This window comes from Phocoena sinus, chromosome 20, assembly GCF_008692025.1.
Source record: "Phocoena sinus isolate mPhoSin1 chromosome 20, mPhoSin1.pri, whole genome shotgun sequence".
In the NCBI taxonomy this organism is placed as follows: Eukaryota; Metazoa; Chordata; class Mammalia; order Artiodactyla; family Phocoenidae; genus Phocoena; species Phocoena sinus.
This window is the reverse complement of record NC_045782.1, coordinates 32,066,509-32,081,278: the sequence shown is the minus strand read 5'-3', so window position 1 is coordinate 32,081,278 and position 14,770 is coordinate 32,066,509. Positions and strand designations below refer to the sequence as shown.

Sequence of the window (14,770 nt, the reverse complement as noted above, 5' to 3'; positions counted from 1 at the left end):
AGAAAAGAGAAATAATCCTGTAAGTTCTTTAAATGTATGCCATTTCTCAGATAAAGAAATATTCACAGAGTAGTAGTTTAAAGTATAGATCTTAGAGTCAGACTGCCTTATTTGAGTTCCAGCCTGTACTTACTAGATATATGACCTTGAGCAAGTTACTTAACCAATGTGCCCCTCTATTTCCTTATCTGTAAAATGGGGATAAACAGTACCAACCTCACAGGGCTGTTGGGAGGATTAAATGAGATAATACATGTAATGATATGGTGGTAACATTTTCTGAGGACTTACTATGTACCAGGCTCTTAGAATTTAAAGGACTTACCATAGTGCCTGACACATGGTGAGAGCTCAATAAATATTATACTGGTCCCAGGACTGGTCTATCATTCTCTAAGTAAAGAATATGAAATGAGCTTATCATCTGGGAGCCCCAAGGACTGTAACAGGGACTAAACCATGGATATCACAGCATGAGTGATTGTTTCTTTTATATTATCTGTGGATTCTCAACATGGTCCCTCTGACCTCTCTAAAGGAAAACAAATAGCATCCACTCAATAATCACCATATCCCGCCCCCTTCTTCCACTCTGAGAAACTCACAATCTTTAAAACTATAAGCTCACATCCTCCTAATTGTTGCAGGGAACAGGGAAAGACTATGAAATTTCTACAGTGGCAAAAAAATGAGTGTCACAAATTAATATTATCCAGTGACTCGATGAAAGGCTTGACAAACCAAAGGAAAAGGGTCAAAATCCATGAGTAGCGTGCTCATCAGACACAATGCTTTTTCAACACATAGCCCTCTCCAAAATCCAAATATGCAAGGCCTTTTCTCTCACTCCATTTTAGGGTGAGCCATTAGTGCAAACATTAGGAGTATAGCTACTTAATAGCTCCAGACTTCAGATTCCTTACCAAGTGAAATTCAGTACTTTAAAGGGCCCTTTCTAATGTCAAATCAGTGGTTTCTCCTAAGACAGTAAGTGGGGCATCTGGACTAGTTCTGCAGAGAGCATCAAAAAAAAAAAAAAATTTTACCCCAAAAAATCAGGAAAGAAAGAGTACCATGGAAATAAATACGTCTACTCACCAGATGAACCTGGCAGAGTCTGCTCCCAATGGTCTGCCTTCCAAGCTCTTCTAGAGGTGGTCTTGCCAGAATACCTCTTGTCTGTGTCCAAGAGGGAGGCTGATGCCAGCTTTCTAATGCTACCCACCGCCAGGAAATCATCTTCCCCATCTTCCCCTTCATCAAACCTGTCAATCACTTTGGCAGCAGTGGCTGTCGGGGGAGGGGGAAAAGTAATCAGAATCTCCTGGTTAGAACATACTTTAATGGTAACCCTGTTCAGCCCTTTAAATTCACGCTTGAACGTCCTCTACAAAATCCCCACCAACTTCCAAGAACAGGGACATCATCACCTCCCAACGCAGACCACTTGCTACCTTGCTGCTACAGAAAGCTTTCCTGTACAGAAAGCTGACTCTCTGCATCTACTAGAAGGATATATTTCCATGCCTTGGGTCATAGAAAACTAGTCTAATCCCTCTTCCATGTGTAACAGTCAGCTCAAATATTTTAAGTCAGCCATCATCATGTTCTATCCCACTCCAGCCCATCCCTCAAGGAGTTTTTTTTTTTTTTTTTGCGTATCCTGGCTAAACGGCCCCAGTTCCCTCAACTAATTATTCCTAAGAAACGGTCCAGCACTCACATCTATCCCTCCGTATTCTCCCTTCCTCACACTTCTCTGACTCAAGCCTAAAGGAGGATTACTCCCAACTAGACCTTGAACACCAGCCTACAGATCAGAAATATCATTCGGCAGCCGCTAAGCAAGTGTGCTGAAGCCTGAAAAGGCTGAAACAGCACCATGGAAGCCTACTTCTTCCTTCATCCTCCAAGTAGGTTCTCAGGGACAGGCAGAGTTTTTTTAAAAAAAGGATGAGACTTTTTCTTCTCATTTCTAACGCAATGCCAGTAAGGGCATCCTGAAAGATAACCTCCAACCTGCTACCAGACTCTGGCTGCCTGCAACAGCACTGGATCAACAGTTAACCCAAGCCTGAGTCCTCCAGACGCTCCGCCCACCCGAGCACCAAATCTAGAACGCGCGTCCGAAGGATTCCGAAGCCCTCCTCCCCTGCCCCGGGGGCCACCCTCCCGGGAAGCAGTTTTCCTCTGCGCAAGGGGAAGGAGAGTAGGCTAGGCGGCGAGGCCCAGCTGCCGGCCCCTCACAAACCGCCCGGGTCCGCACTGGGCCCGGCCCACGGCTCCGCACGTGGCCTTGCCCCCAACAGGCCTCACCCTCCTCCGGGTCGGCCTCAGGATCCGCCTCGCGCGGTCGCGGGTTCAACAACTGTTCCAGCTGCAGGGCTAAAGGCTGCGGCCCCGCCATGGTCACCAGGTCTCGCCCTGCGCCGCGCTACTGAATGTCGCTCTCCCCCTTCCGAGTCCTCTCGCCCAGAGACTAAGCCCCAGCACATCCAGGGACGCCCGGAGCCGTGCACCCTACTCCCGGCCGGCAACTTCCGGGAGGCTCCCGGGAGGGGGCGGGGCTTGCGTCCCTATGTGCGTTGCTAGGATGAAGGCGGAAGCGCCCGGAAGGCTGTCGCGTGTGCGCGTGCGCGTGCGCCGAGGGGGGTGTGTTGGGCAGCGCGGGAGCGCGCAAGGGCACGGCATCGCCGCTGGCCCGGAACCGAGACATCCTTGCGTGCAGCCTGTGTCCTCTTGTATAAAGTATGTCACAAGATTTGTCCGAGATTTGCTTAGAAATAAAGTGTAGTGTAACCGTGACCCGTGGTGGCTGATTTGGGAAGGAGGAGGAGTAAAGGGTAAGCGTCTCGAAGCTTACGTGTGATTTAGGGCACGCACAGACTGGGACCAAAAGAAGGTTTGGCATTTCACAATTTGGAGGAGTCTGGGGCCGGGCACATGCCTCTGGCCCCGCGACGGCCACGATTTGGAAATCGTGCCTCAGGGATGGGCATGTGTAAGTGTGCGGTGCACTGCTGGCATTTTTATCAATAGGAATTAGCAAGCGCTATAGCTGTGCGTAAATAAAGATCGATTCTGTAGCTTCTGCAAGTAGCTTTGTCTGTGCAGGGAAAAGGGGTGGAGTGGGGATTACTCTACTGCACACCCATCGGTATTGATATCCTTGCTGTTCAAGGATGAGGGCATACTCAGACACTTGAAAGTAGTGCACAAATGCGGGAAAACTCAGGTCTGCAGTTAGAGGGGCACAGGTAGACTCAAAATATAAAGACCCAATAGGATCAGTTTAACTGCACCCAGGCACATAGAAACATACAATCCCTTTATATGCTCTTTCCTTCATCAAGCATTCCCTGACTGCCCGCTATGTGGCAGGCACTGCTAAATGAGATACAAAGATGAGTAAGTTAGATTCTCTTCTGGCAGTGATCAGCCTAGCGGGGCAGACAAACATGTGAAGAGAAACTGCAAAAAGGGATGATCAGGGGAGTAGAAAGTGGTCTATCCTTCCAGTATCTGTTTGAGGTCACCTGTAAAGAACTAGAAGCCCCTAAATGGACACTGCCTCAAATGGATCCAGGAAACAGGGTCAGGGGTGCCCTGTGCCCTTCCTGGGAACAGCCCAGGCCAGTTGGATCCCACAGTTGAACAGCCTGGGGAACCCTCAGTTCTCCAGTGTCTCCTGTGGAACCCAAGGGACATGAGGGTCCCTGAATTCCCTAGTCTCCATATGCATCCGCAGCGTCAAGAGCAACAAGAGACCACTTGTTCCATGTCCCCTTCCTAGGTGGTGGCAGGAAGCCCTCAGGGTAGATGCCCACAGACACTGGGAAGGGAAAGCACTCCAGCTAGGATGGTGGCACCGTAGGCAAGGCACTGAGGCAAAGAAAACTGCTTTTTACCACCTGCAATAGAATTCAGTCGAAAACAGCTTTAAAACAAAAACAAAACAAAACAAACCATATCCCCTGTAATTGCAGTCTGGTGCCTGCTGTCTGGGGCCTCCAGAGTAAAAGCAGGCTCCACGGACTGGGACAGGCATGGCCCCGGGCTTTGAAGGACAAAAATGTTTCCCTCACCCCACATTTAGGAAACTACCTCCCCCGGTCCTCTTCCCTTCCTATTTGGGACACTAATAAGGCTTAGGAACCTAGCCTTGGGGTAAAGAAAGGGGAGAAAAGGAGCCGGGAGGTGAGGCAAGGCAGAGAGCACCTCTAGCTGTCAGGCAAACAGGACACTGCTGGATAATTCTGGGCAGAAAATGCCTGCTTCCCTACTCTTCTGTCTCTGTCCAGGCACCCACTGACTTGGGAAGCCTTTTGAGGAAGAAATCAAGACCACTCTACTGCTGTTGCACACAACCCAGGGCCCCCAAAATGCTTCTCTAGCTTTCTCACCCCATCCTGAGAGTAGGGAGGGGCCTCCAGGAGTGGAGGAAAGAAGAAAGAGTTCTAGGACTTAAGATGCAGCTCAGAGATGTGGAGGCAGGAGGCAGCAACCTCCTAAATCCCCTCTCTGGGGGGTCCTCCCTACTTGATTCTAGTTTCTTGAGAAGGGAGGAGGGTTTTCCTGATGGGAGTGGGAGTGGAGATGGACGGTGGACTATGGGAGGGGCTATTTCAAAAACTCTACCTCTTAGAAGAAATGTAAACCCTGACTGCCCTTGTGATGTGAGCAGATGAGATGAGGAGGGGGATGGGAATAAATGCGAGCATACTCCGAAAAGAACAGTCCTCTCCAGAGAAGGTCAGAAGGTCTCCCAGTTCATGGTCCCTCTGCCTAAGGGCTGCAAAGTGGCACACAGGTGTAGGAAGAGCAGAGGATAGGCAGGGGTGACATTGGATACCACCCCCCCCATTGTCCCAATCTCCTGTCTGTTCAGGTGACCAGGAGTTTCAAGAGTTTAGGGAAACCATGTTCTTACCTTTCTCTCTTCTCAGATACTATCAAGGGTCCCAGGCCCTTTCCAATGCCTGTCCTGGCTCTCCACGCATCGCCCTCCCCCATCTTGTCTAGCCCTAAAGCAGTTCCCACTTTACCCCATACTGGAAAAGAGAGGTGGGTGAGCTATGCCTCCCTCGTCCAGGGCAGATGGCAGCTCCCAGTCACTGGAACCCTGAGGGCAGGTGGCTAGAGGCACAGAGGTGGCAGCTTTGAGATGGCTGTGGGGAGAAACCAGGCGGCCAAGCCCAGACAGGAGAGGAGACTGTGTTGGGGGTCGGAGGGGACCGCCTGGGTGCTCCCCTCCCACCCGCAAGCCTCTCCGGGGAGCGCCCAGGCGCAGTGCAATGGTGCAGCGCTCCTCGGTACCTCAGGGCCAGAGGTGGGCAGCACAGCTCTGATGGGAACAAGAACAGTCCCTGACATCCCTAGACCTCCCCGCCTCGGGCGACTCCACATTTGACTGCTGAAGTTTGCCACCTGTCCAGGGATTCGTTAGGGCTCTGGACACAGCTTCCAAGGGGAAAGACCGAGCTGCTGCCAGAGAGAAGTCAGAGAGAAGAACTGTGTCCACACCGAGCAACCAACTCTAAAATGCTTATCAAGTACCGGATTCCACAATAAGGCTGCTAAATAATTCAGCAGCCTTGATAGGAAAATGTGGCTTCCCAATGAGCATACGTTCAGTTAAATGAATGTCTTTAAAGGAGGCTGGCTATAATGAATAAGTTGGCTATGATTTAATGTATATAAATGCTAAAAGGGCAAAAACAAGGCGATCTGCATACAAAGCAGGTAAATGTGTTGCATGCAGAGGCTAGGAGTTTCAAAAGTCTCCCCAGTATTTCATAAATTTGGATTTCTGAAAGAACACTGTCATATTCCACCCCGATAGTCCTCCCCATTGAATAAGCTGTCATGTGGATGCAGTGAAATATTTATTTTAAAGCCTTCTTAGCAAGAAATATACACTTGGTTGTGTCTTAACAAAATATAAAAACAACACTGGAAATTACATACCATTTCATGTAAAACCCTTGATTTAAAAAAAAAAAAAAAAAAGGAAATAAAGAATCCAGACTGAAATGTAGGTGACATGGAAAAGAAATTCTGGAACTGTGGTAGTGTCTGATAGTAAAACATACACATGTATTTCACAGCAGATAAAATATTTAAATTCCTTCCATGTTTAATGAAGACTTGGAAGGGATTGAACTACTTTTCAGAACCTTATGGCAACTCTCAGTTGAAATCTGATTTCTATATTGGTTATTTTTACTCCTCTTTCAGAGAAAGTAATATGTATCTTGTGCCAAGCAAAATCGTTTTCCTTCTGGGAAACTTCAAATGAAACAAATACTATAAAACAACTATTTCACATCAGTTCTGTGAAAGGGATTAAAGTATTTCATTTATAGCTGTGCTGTACATTCATTTTATGTTATCTTTCAAACCACCAAGTTAGAAAGCAGGATTATCTATGGGAAATGAATTGAAATAGAAAAGGACCACCTCTAACTACCTATTTATAGGTAACTGACGTTCAGAAATCTGGTTTTGCCTGTTTAGAGGGGAGAGGGAGAGAGTGCATGGGGTCTCAAGCTTAATGACAGACTGGGACCACTCATTTTTAGCCATGGATTTGATTTCTATTTCCAGTTCTATATTAACTTATCAGCAAACATCTCCTCAATTGTATCCGTTAAAATTCACAGAATGCAAATCTGTAGTTAATAACAGCAGGAAGGCACAGAGAAAAGCTTGGTTGGCATTAGCAAAGGGGTTCAACTACAGCCAAGGTAAAAACAGATCCACCAGTCCTGTCTCTCTTCCTCCTGGCTTCTGAGAGGTCATTCAGCTCCGTCACAGCTCAATTCTAGTTGTTAAAACATCAAATAACACACCAGTTATCTAAACATCAGATTTTCTATTTTTATTAAAAACTCACAAATTTATTCAACATGTTTTCTTTCATACAGTGAATGGTCTAATATGCACTGGAGGTCACACAAGCTTAGGTTTATCAGAACAATAAAAGACATATGAGAAATTTAATATATAAAGAAAAAAGTAGCAGCTGTTGACTGCATATTTGACCATAAAATTTAAATATTTTGGACTTTTATTTTAAAGACACAAAAATAAAACCTGTGTGGGTCTATATAAGTCATATTAACAATTCCATGAATGTTCAACAGGACTAAAAATTAGCAAAGATGTTTTTTTTTTTTTAAACCTTGTAACACTTTTTTTTTTTTAACACTTTTTCAGGTTGTGGTGCCAGGCACCTTTACAGTATTTGTGCTATAATTACTCTATTTGGCAAGTGTCTGAATATCACGTTTTCTCTTTGCCTTGTGTAAACAACACCTTTTTACATACTAGCACAGTGAGCTGTGAGCCCTGTAAATCTGTCAGAACATCTACAGGAAAATAAAATGAACAATTTTGGTTGATTGCTCAAAACATTTTGTTTTGAACAAGAGGTTTCAAAACAGGATATATTAGTAAAACACTGAACTCCTGAATTTAACGTTATACGTAAACAGTTGACTGTTTTTAGTTCAATAGTTTTTTTTTTTTAATTTTGTGTGTGTGAAGGTAGAATACTTTTCTTGTACAGCTGATGTTCAAGTCATTTTACTAAGAGGTCTGGCTGGAGACCATCCTATTGTGTGTGTGTGTGTGTGTGTGTGTGTGTGTGTAGAGCTTTGTGAAGGTAGAAGAGTTGATACTGAGGGCTTTACATTTAGAATTTTGCAATTTTGGCAAAAACAAAAAAACCAAAAAACCCAGAGAGACAAAAAATATATATATATATAGTCCCACCTGATGCACAGCAGGTCGGCGTTTCTGAAGCTGTGTGTTGTCGCTGTTGCTGAACTCTGAGACAACACTAATAAATTTCCCAGAGCCAGAACCCTCCTGGCTGGCCCTGGAGAGCCCCGGCCGCTTCACCGTCCTCAACCGGCTGCGGACGCAGCCTCCCTCCCCGCGGCTCCTGGCGTCACCACCGACTGGCCGCCTCCCGCGGCTGCCGTGGGTGTTTTTATGCAGCCCGCCGGGCTCTCGCTCACCCCGGCGGTGTCTGTCCAAGAATCCGGGTCCAGGCGGGAGGTGGGGAGAGGTCTGCGTTTCCCTGCGGGAGCCCCAGTTCTGCACCTTGCCAGCCAGCGCACGGATCCCAGTTTTACCTCCAGGCGGATTTGGATTCTATTTCGTGTCCCCCTTTCCCATCCGGTCTCCCCAGACGGAAAATGACCCCCCAAGCTGGAGGAAGTGGGGGGGATGACTTGCTTTTATGTTTTTTTTAATTTTTTTTTCTGTTTTTCTTAAATAAAGGTTCGTTTCTGTACAACCACGAACTCCGCGTATCGTGCGCGACTCCGCTACCACACGGCCGCCTCGTTCATTTCGGGGGGGTGAGACAGGTGGTTTCCGTAGCTCGCCCCGCCGTTGACCGACAGCGACGAGAAGGGTGGGCTGGGCCCGAAGACCTCGGCCGACATTGAGTGGAGAGGCCCGGGCAGGCTGGGCTCGGGGCTGGGCGAGTCCCCGGGAGGATGCGCCAGGATGTCGGTGAACCGCTGAGCCTCGCTCGACGGGTGGTGGCCGGGCAGCGGGTGCTCCAGGCCACCCAGGGGTGTCCCGGAAGGCCCGGACGACGGCACGAAGGGCAGGTCTACTGGCGTCTGAGCCTGCGAGGACGGGGGGCCTTGCGGGAAGAAGTCGTAGTTGCCTCCGGGAGCGTAGTACTCGCTCTGGTAATCTGCGGAGCAGCGAGGAGGCTGTCAGGGCGGGGCCCTGGGTGGGGCAAGGTGACAAGGCGGGAAGGCGTGCGCGCAAGCCGGCTGGGGAGGGCGACTCGGGGAAGTCGCCACTCGCCCGGCTCCCCTGCCGGGCCGGAAGCACGGAGAAGGCTGGGTGCGAACGCTGGAGCTGCTCCCTACCTGCCCATTCGCCTCATTCAGGGTCGGGAATTCGGTCCGGTCTCACTACCTCCCCTCGATTTACTCCCCAGCCTCCAGCCATCTCTTCCCTACTCTCCACTTCTCTATAGAAAGCCAGAAGCGCCTCTGCGCTGCCACCCGCTTCCGACGAAGCCAACCCCGCCTGCCCTGCCCGCGCCCCGCCCGCGCCCTGCCCCTAGGCAGCGCACCCACCTCCATAGAAGGAGAAGGGCCCGTTGGGGATGAGCTCGCCCGGCTCCAGGCGGTCCACGAGCGGCCGCATCCGGCGCGGACTGCGGAAGAAGGCGTGGCGCCTGGCGCCCAGCGCGCTTAGCTGCTTCATCCTCCGTTCCTTGGACCGTCGGTTCTGGAACCAGACCTGAAGCACACACGCGGGGGGGGGTGGGGGTGAGGCCCCGGAGACGCCACCTCCGACTTCGGGTGCGCGGCCGGACCTGGCCCCTCACCACTTATCTCGCGGATTCCGGGCCGTGTGGTGTGTCTGTGTGTTGTATATGGCGGGGGTGGGGGTGGGGGCGCGGTCTCTGAGTAGGACCGCGCAGGGTGGCCCTTGAGCCCACGGTGAACAGGATTCCCGTCAGAGGAACTGGGCAAGCCGCCCTGCTCAACATGAAGCAGTTGGAGTTGTTTCTAATAATTCCACCGACACAGTTACAGCTTCCCGGGGGCTGTACACACCGAGGCTCAACCTCCCCGAATAGTATCAGACACATAGCTTCCCTTTCAGGGACCCTGGCAGCCCCCTCCGCCACATGACAGTGACAGGGATCCAAACAGCCTCCTGTTGACACTCAGTCTCCCAAAGATAGTGACACCAAAACCCACAGTCTCCTTTTCCACCCACGTACAATCTCCCAGTGCCAAACGTACTTATCCACAGCCTTTCACTGGTAGTGACACAGACAGGCAGCCTCCCCTTCACCTGCGCACAAGATCGCACAACCTTTCAGAGGCAGAGGGCCCCCGTGGAGGGCAGCCTGAAGAGTGTGCCCATGCACACAGCCTCCCGGCACACCCACCCATACCCCCGCAGAGCCTCCAGGCACCGGACACCTAACCTTGGGCCCAAGACTGGGGCCCGGTTCACACGCAGTCTCAAGACCTCACAGCGGGCACCTGCGCAGCTGCCTGGATGGCCACCTCCCATCCCGTGCTACTCTGGACAGGCCGAGGTACAGCTGACTCCCACCCCGACCACCTTCCCTTCAAACCTGGACAGCCCACCTCTCTTCGGAGGGGAAGTCTCTGCTCTGGGGCTTGTTTAACTGGGGCAAGAGACCCACAAAGTTGGGGGTGGGGACCCGCAGAGGGAGATCACGTTGTGCAGAAGCCAGTGGAACCGATTAATTCCGAGAGGCACAGTGACTTCTTAGCTCCTCCCGAACAGGGGTGGCAGTGCAGACAGATAGGTCCCAACTCCGTCGCGGTGTCCGACAGTGTCCCCTCCTCCAGCCTCATGCTCCCCGTCCCTCCCCCACCGTCACCACTCTCACCTGCGCTGGACCAGGAAGACGAGGAGGTATAGGGAATTCCAGATGCTCTACCCATCTGGCGACGCTTTGAAGTTCGAACCGGGTAGGGTTGTGTCTGGGCCTCTCCCTCCCCCTCCGCCAGCCTACAGGGACTCACTCTCCTCCTCAAAACAGCCCCCCGCCCCAGCTCGGCCTGCACGGAGTAGCTGTGTGGGTCTCTAGAGAACTGAGTGGCACGCTCGGGCCCTGACCTGAATGACACGCATGTTGAGGCCAGTCTCCTGAGCCAGCTGCTCGCGGATGTGGCGCGTGGGCTTGGGTGTAGCGGCAAAGGCGGCCTTCAGCGTCTCCAGCTGCTTGGCTTTGATGGTGGTACGCGGCCCTCTCCGCTTGGCCCCCAGGTTCTGGTCGTCGTTCTCATTGCTGCCGCCTTCCTTGTCCGACACATTGGCGCTCTCTGAGTCCTTGGCGTCGTCCTGCGACGGGTCTTGGGAGTCCGGAGACAAACTGGGGTCACTGCCCGTGGTGGCTGGGGAGAGGGAAGGGACAGGTGAGCAGCAACCTTGGCAGGCCTTCCTCCCCCAGGACCCACCTGCCCCTAAGGAGCCGGGAATTAGGGCCTCACCTGAGTGGAGACTGTTCTCTTTGGCGACGCTGCTGTTGCTTAGGTAATCCTCTTTGCAGACGAACTTGTTCTCATCAATGATGTAGAGCTCCTCGCCGGTGGAGAGCTGCTTGTTACACATCATGCAGGTGAAGCAGTTCAGGTGAAACACTTTGCTCCGGGCTCTCCGCACCAGGTCGCTAGGGGAGATGCCCTGCGCGCAGCCTGCGCATTTGGTACCGAAACACCTGCAGGGGGGCGGGTTGGCGAGGACCAAGGGAAGACAGAAACAGGGAGAAAGGCGATAGAGAAAGAAAGTGGAGGAAGAAGAATAGGCAAGAGGAAAAGGAGAAAGAGAGGGAGAGCCAAAGAGAGGCAGAATGCCGATTAAGCAGGCAAGAAGGCAGGAGAAAGTGCGGGGCACCAGTGAGAAGTCAGGGAGTTGATACACATGGTTAGAATGATGGAGTAAGGAGCTCAAGCTGCCCCCACCCCTAGCCTCACGCCCAGCGTTGTCAGAGAGGGAAAAAGCGCTGCCGAAGAAGGCGGCAAGGTGGCGACGGGAAGGGAGAGGGAGGCACCTATTTTCCGATTAGATTCAGAGAACAAAATTAGAGCGCCATACAAATGCGTCTCGATCACCGCTTTTCTCTATATTGCCTCTCCTTCGTCGAAAAAGAAGGCGCACACGGGCTCGGGGTTGGCAAGGTCCGGTCCAGCCGCGGGTAAACAAACAGCCGCGGAGAGCCCGGATGGCCACAGCCAGGCCGTCGCCACGTTCAAGCCCAAAGCCCAGCAGGTTGGCGCAAGCTAGACCGCATGGGGGCTCTAGGTGCCGGGCCGCGCTTCGCGGGAGCCAGGCTTCTGGGGCCCACTGGCAGTCGGCACCGTTCGCCGCTCCCTGGCTCGGCTCCCGCCAGTAGCGGGAAGCCCGGCAGCACCGGCGGAGGCCCAAGAGGCTCAGCCTGAGCTTGCTCTCGGCAATACCAGCGGACAGAGCTTTGCTCCATGGTCCGCCGCTACCACAGCCGCGCGTCCCGGGGATGCACTGGGGACAGCGCGTCCCAGGCCTCTGAGCAAAGCGACCCGGGTGGCTTCGAACCCCCACTCTGTCCCCCAGTTTGATCTGTTACCACAACTCAGAGAAAAGCAGACACCAAGTCAGCCAAGTAAACTGGGAGATTTCAAACGGGCACAAGGGAATTTCAATTCGAGTTTGCTCCAGTTCTCTGTTGACTTGTGTGTTGTGTGGATTTGGTGGCAAGATAGTAACTTTAAGAGGATTCAATTAAAATGCTAAACGGAGGAGGGTTGTCGGGAGAAGTCCCCCGGCTCCGACGACCCGGGTCTCGGCTTTTCCCCAGGTTTCGGCAAGGAGGTGGCGGGCTGTGGTGGGCAGAGCCTGGGAGGGCTCCGAGCGGAGCCTGCGCCTCAGAGCTGAGGTCGGCATTGGGCGGAGGCCGAACCTCCCGCCAACCCAGGCAGCCAGGTAAGGTCTAGGCTACCGTGCAGTAGTGTGCCCAGGTCGGCGCTGGGAGGCCCAACCGGGTTTCAGGAAGACCCTGGGGCGTGCAGGATAGGCACGGTGGCCGAGCGCTTCCCTGCCGCTGCCACCGCAGGCGACTCAGACACTCCATGCAAAAGGCTCGGCGGTTCCCGCCAAGACTTCTCGGAGACGGAAAAGACAGTGGCATGGAGCTAGCCTGGGCTTCTAAGCTCAGCCTGGAGGACGAGCAAAGCCGGGAGGCCCGGAGGATGCAGTCGCTGGAGAGCTCTGCAAGGGGAAAGGCAGGAGCCGGGGCTACACCTCCTGAGGCTGAGCTACCTCTTTCCAAGCTTGGAGAGGCTTCTGGCTCAGAGGCGAGCTCAGACCCTTTCTTCCCAGGCACGTGCAACCAAGCCCAGACCCACAATTTCCAGGACGAAAGCAGGCCGCGTCCCGGGGAGCCCAGCGCGCCAGCTGGTGAAGAGGCGGGAGCCCCCGGGACTTGGCTGCCCTCTCCAAAGGCAGCTCCTAACGCGGCCGCCACGGCCACGCTGACCTCTGATCCGAAGCTGGCCGGGAAGGGCCCGCGGGGAAGGAGCAGCAGAGGCGCGCGAGGTAAGTACTCACCGGAAGAAGTCGTTTTTGCAGTAGAGCTTGCCTTCCCGGGAGAAGCACTTCTCGGTCAGGTTGCATTTACATTCACAGCACTGGACGCACTTGACGTGCCAGGCCCTGTCCAGCACGTTCAAGAGGAAGCGGTCCAGGATGGGCCTTTTGCAGCCGGCACAGTGCACCATGGTCTTTGGTTTGGTCGGGTGAGGCCCGGAGAGAGAAGCGCAGGTAGAGCCGAGGGGATGATTCACCAAGACGACCGGCAGGAACTCCCCAGCCCCTCCAAAATGGGGAGACACACTTGGCAGTGCAAACTGAAACCCGCGCCGGAAAATCAGAGAGAGGGAGGAGGCTGATGAGGGTCGGGGGGCGCCTCGGTGGAGTGTGCAGCCCGACAGTCCCGGGGCCCCGGGGCACAGCAGCACCGCCGCCGCTCCTGGGGCGAGGAAAGAGTCTCAGGCGGGCGAGAAAGCGACTCTTCTGCCCAGAGCCCGCGAAGGAGTGAAGGTCACCGAGAACGGCGACGGGAACGGAAATAAATAAATAAAACGCAGTCGGAGAAGGAAGAGGACGACGCGGCGAGCTCGGCTTGCAGGGAAAGCGCCGCTGAGTTCTCTCGGGCTTGAGGTAGAGCTGTCAGAAGTCAAAGTGCATCTGCTTTTGTCGGGGTATGAGGGCGGGTGTGTGTGTGTGCAGGGCTGCCCGTCACCGGAATTTCCCCTCCTCTTTTTATAAAAACAGAAGAACCAAACGAGTCGGGAAGCTTTGGATCCTAAACTGTCGGCCTCGCGCAACGGGTCGGGACGCCCTGGGAGCCTGCGGTGGGCCTGGGGGAGGGGGCGGGGGCAGGCCGCGGGGGAAGGGAGGGAGGGAGGAAAGGAGGAAGATCTCGTTGTTGATTGTTGTTGTTACTTAGGTTTCCCCCCTTCTGGAGAAGTGTTTGTGTCAATCGAGAGTGAGAGGGACAACTCCGGGCGGACGCAGCCAGGTGCGCGCGCCCGCTCCCCACCGCCCCAGCCCCGTCACCTCGGCCCGTGGCCTGCCTGGCGGCCTCCGTCTCCTCGGGACGGCCCTCCCTGCGCCTGGACTCCTTCGGGGAGGGGTGCCGTCTGGCTCCTCACCGCGCCTGGCCGTGCATCGTGGCTCCAGTAGCAACTCGCGGCCGCCTGGGCGCGCAGCCCCACATCGCTCGGCCCACGCTCCAGCTGCCTGCGTGCAACCCCACAGTCTCTCGACTTTTCTTTTCCTTTTCCCCTCTTTTTTCGTTGTGATGGCAAATCTGGGTTTCCTTTCTAGCCTCTTTCCTTCCTTCCTTTTTTTTTTTTCTTTTCTTTTGCAGCGGGAGGAGTCGGGGGGAGGGGGAGTAGCTTGAAGAGCTTTTTAAAAAACGTCCTGGTGCAGCGGCTACAGTTCTGTGCGGCTGGAACAGCTCGGCACGGGCCGCCGCTCTCGCCTTCCGGGCCGCAGTTCGTTGTAGGCTGTCCCCGGACAAGCGTCCCTCTGTCCCTGGTCTCCTGGCCCAGTCCGCCGCCCCGGCGCGTCTCTCCCCAGTTCCGGCGGCTCGGTCACTGCTCCTGGCTGTTGGCTGGGCTCTGGAAGCCCCCTCGCCTTAATGCAGCGCCCGCCGACGTCACGGCGGTCTGCGACCAATCAGCGGCTCGCGGTCCCTCTGTAAACC

General features: G+C 53.7%; 2 protein-coding genes across 9 annotated transcripts in view; both read right to left on the bottom strand.

Annotated features, from left to right (window-relative positions):
- AATF (apoptosis antagonizing transcription factor) overlaps nt 1-2,556 on the bottom strand; it is a 119,105-nt gene extending 116,549 nt beyond the window's left edge. For 5 of the 6 annotated variants that reach the window (XM_032617797.1, XM_032617801.1, XM_032617798.1 and 2 more), the window contains exons 1-2: nt 2,317-2,556; nt 1,099-1,290 (exon numbers count right to left, since the gene is read on the bottom strand). In XM_032617797.1, coding sequence (XP_032473688.1) covers nt 1,099-1,290; nt 2,317-2,407 — 283 coding nt within the window. In that variant the 5' untranslated portion in view covers nt 2,408-2,556. The remainder of the gene's footprint in view (nt 1-1,098; nt 1,291-2,316) is intronic. The other variant, XM_032617802.1, reaches the window with a different exon arrangement.
- A 5,714-nt stretch (nt 2,557-8,270) lies between these two features.
- Nucleotides 8,271-14,689, bottom strand: LHX1 (LIM homeobox 1). 3 transcript variants are annotated; one of them, XM_032618089.1, is made up of 6 exons: nt 14,119-14,689; nt 13,108-13,725; nt 11,016-11,242; nt 10,642-10,919; nt 9,111-9,276; nt 8,271-8,716 (listed from the first exon to the last, which is right to left on the bottom strand). In XM_032618089.1, the coding sequence occupies exons 2-6, from the start codon at nt 13,275-13,277 to the stop codon at nt 8,337-8,339; spliced, it is 1,221 nt and encodes a 406-aa protein (XP_032473980.1). In that variant the 5' UTR covers nt 13,278-13,725; nt 14,119-14,689; the 3' UTR covers nt 8,271-8,336. The 3 variants fall into 3 exon arrangements, with proteins under 3 accessions (XP_032473980.1, XP_032473981.1, XP_032473982.1); XM_032618090.1 differs by having other exon boundaries at nt 13,108-13,919; nt 14,214-14,689; XM_032618091.1 differs by having other exon boundaries at nt 14,214-14,689.
- Between the last annotated feature and the right edge of the window lie 81 nt (nt 14,690-14,770).

What these genes read in the sequence shown, in the direction of transcription:
- LHX1 (XM_032618089.1), bottom strand. Translation starts at nt 13,277, where the DNA reads ATGGTGCACTGTGCCGGCTGCAAAAGGCCCATCCTGGACCGCTTCCTC. An exon ending in TGCAAAAACGACTTCTTCCG is followed by an intron (nt 11,243 to 13,107) that starts GTGAGTACTTAC and finishes GCCCCCCTGCAG; the next exon opens with GTGTTTCGGTACCAAATGCG. An exon ending in AGAGAACAGTCTCCACTCAG is followed by an intron (nt 10,920 to 11,015) that starts GTGAGGCCCTAA and finishes CCCTCTCCCCAG; the next exon opens with CCACCACGGGCAGTGACCCC.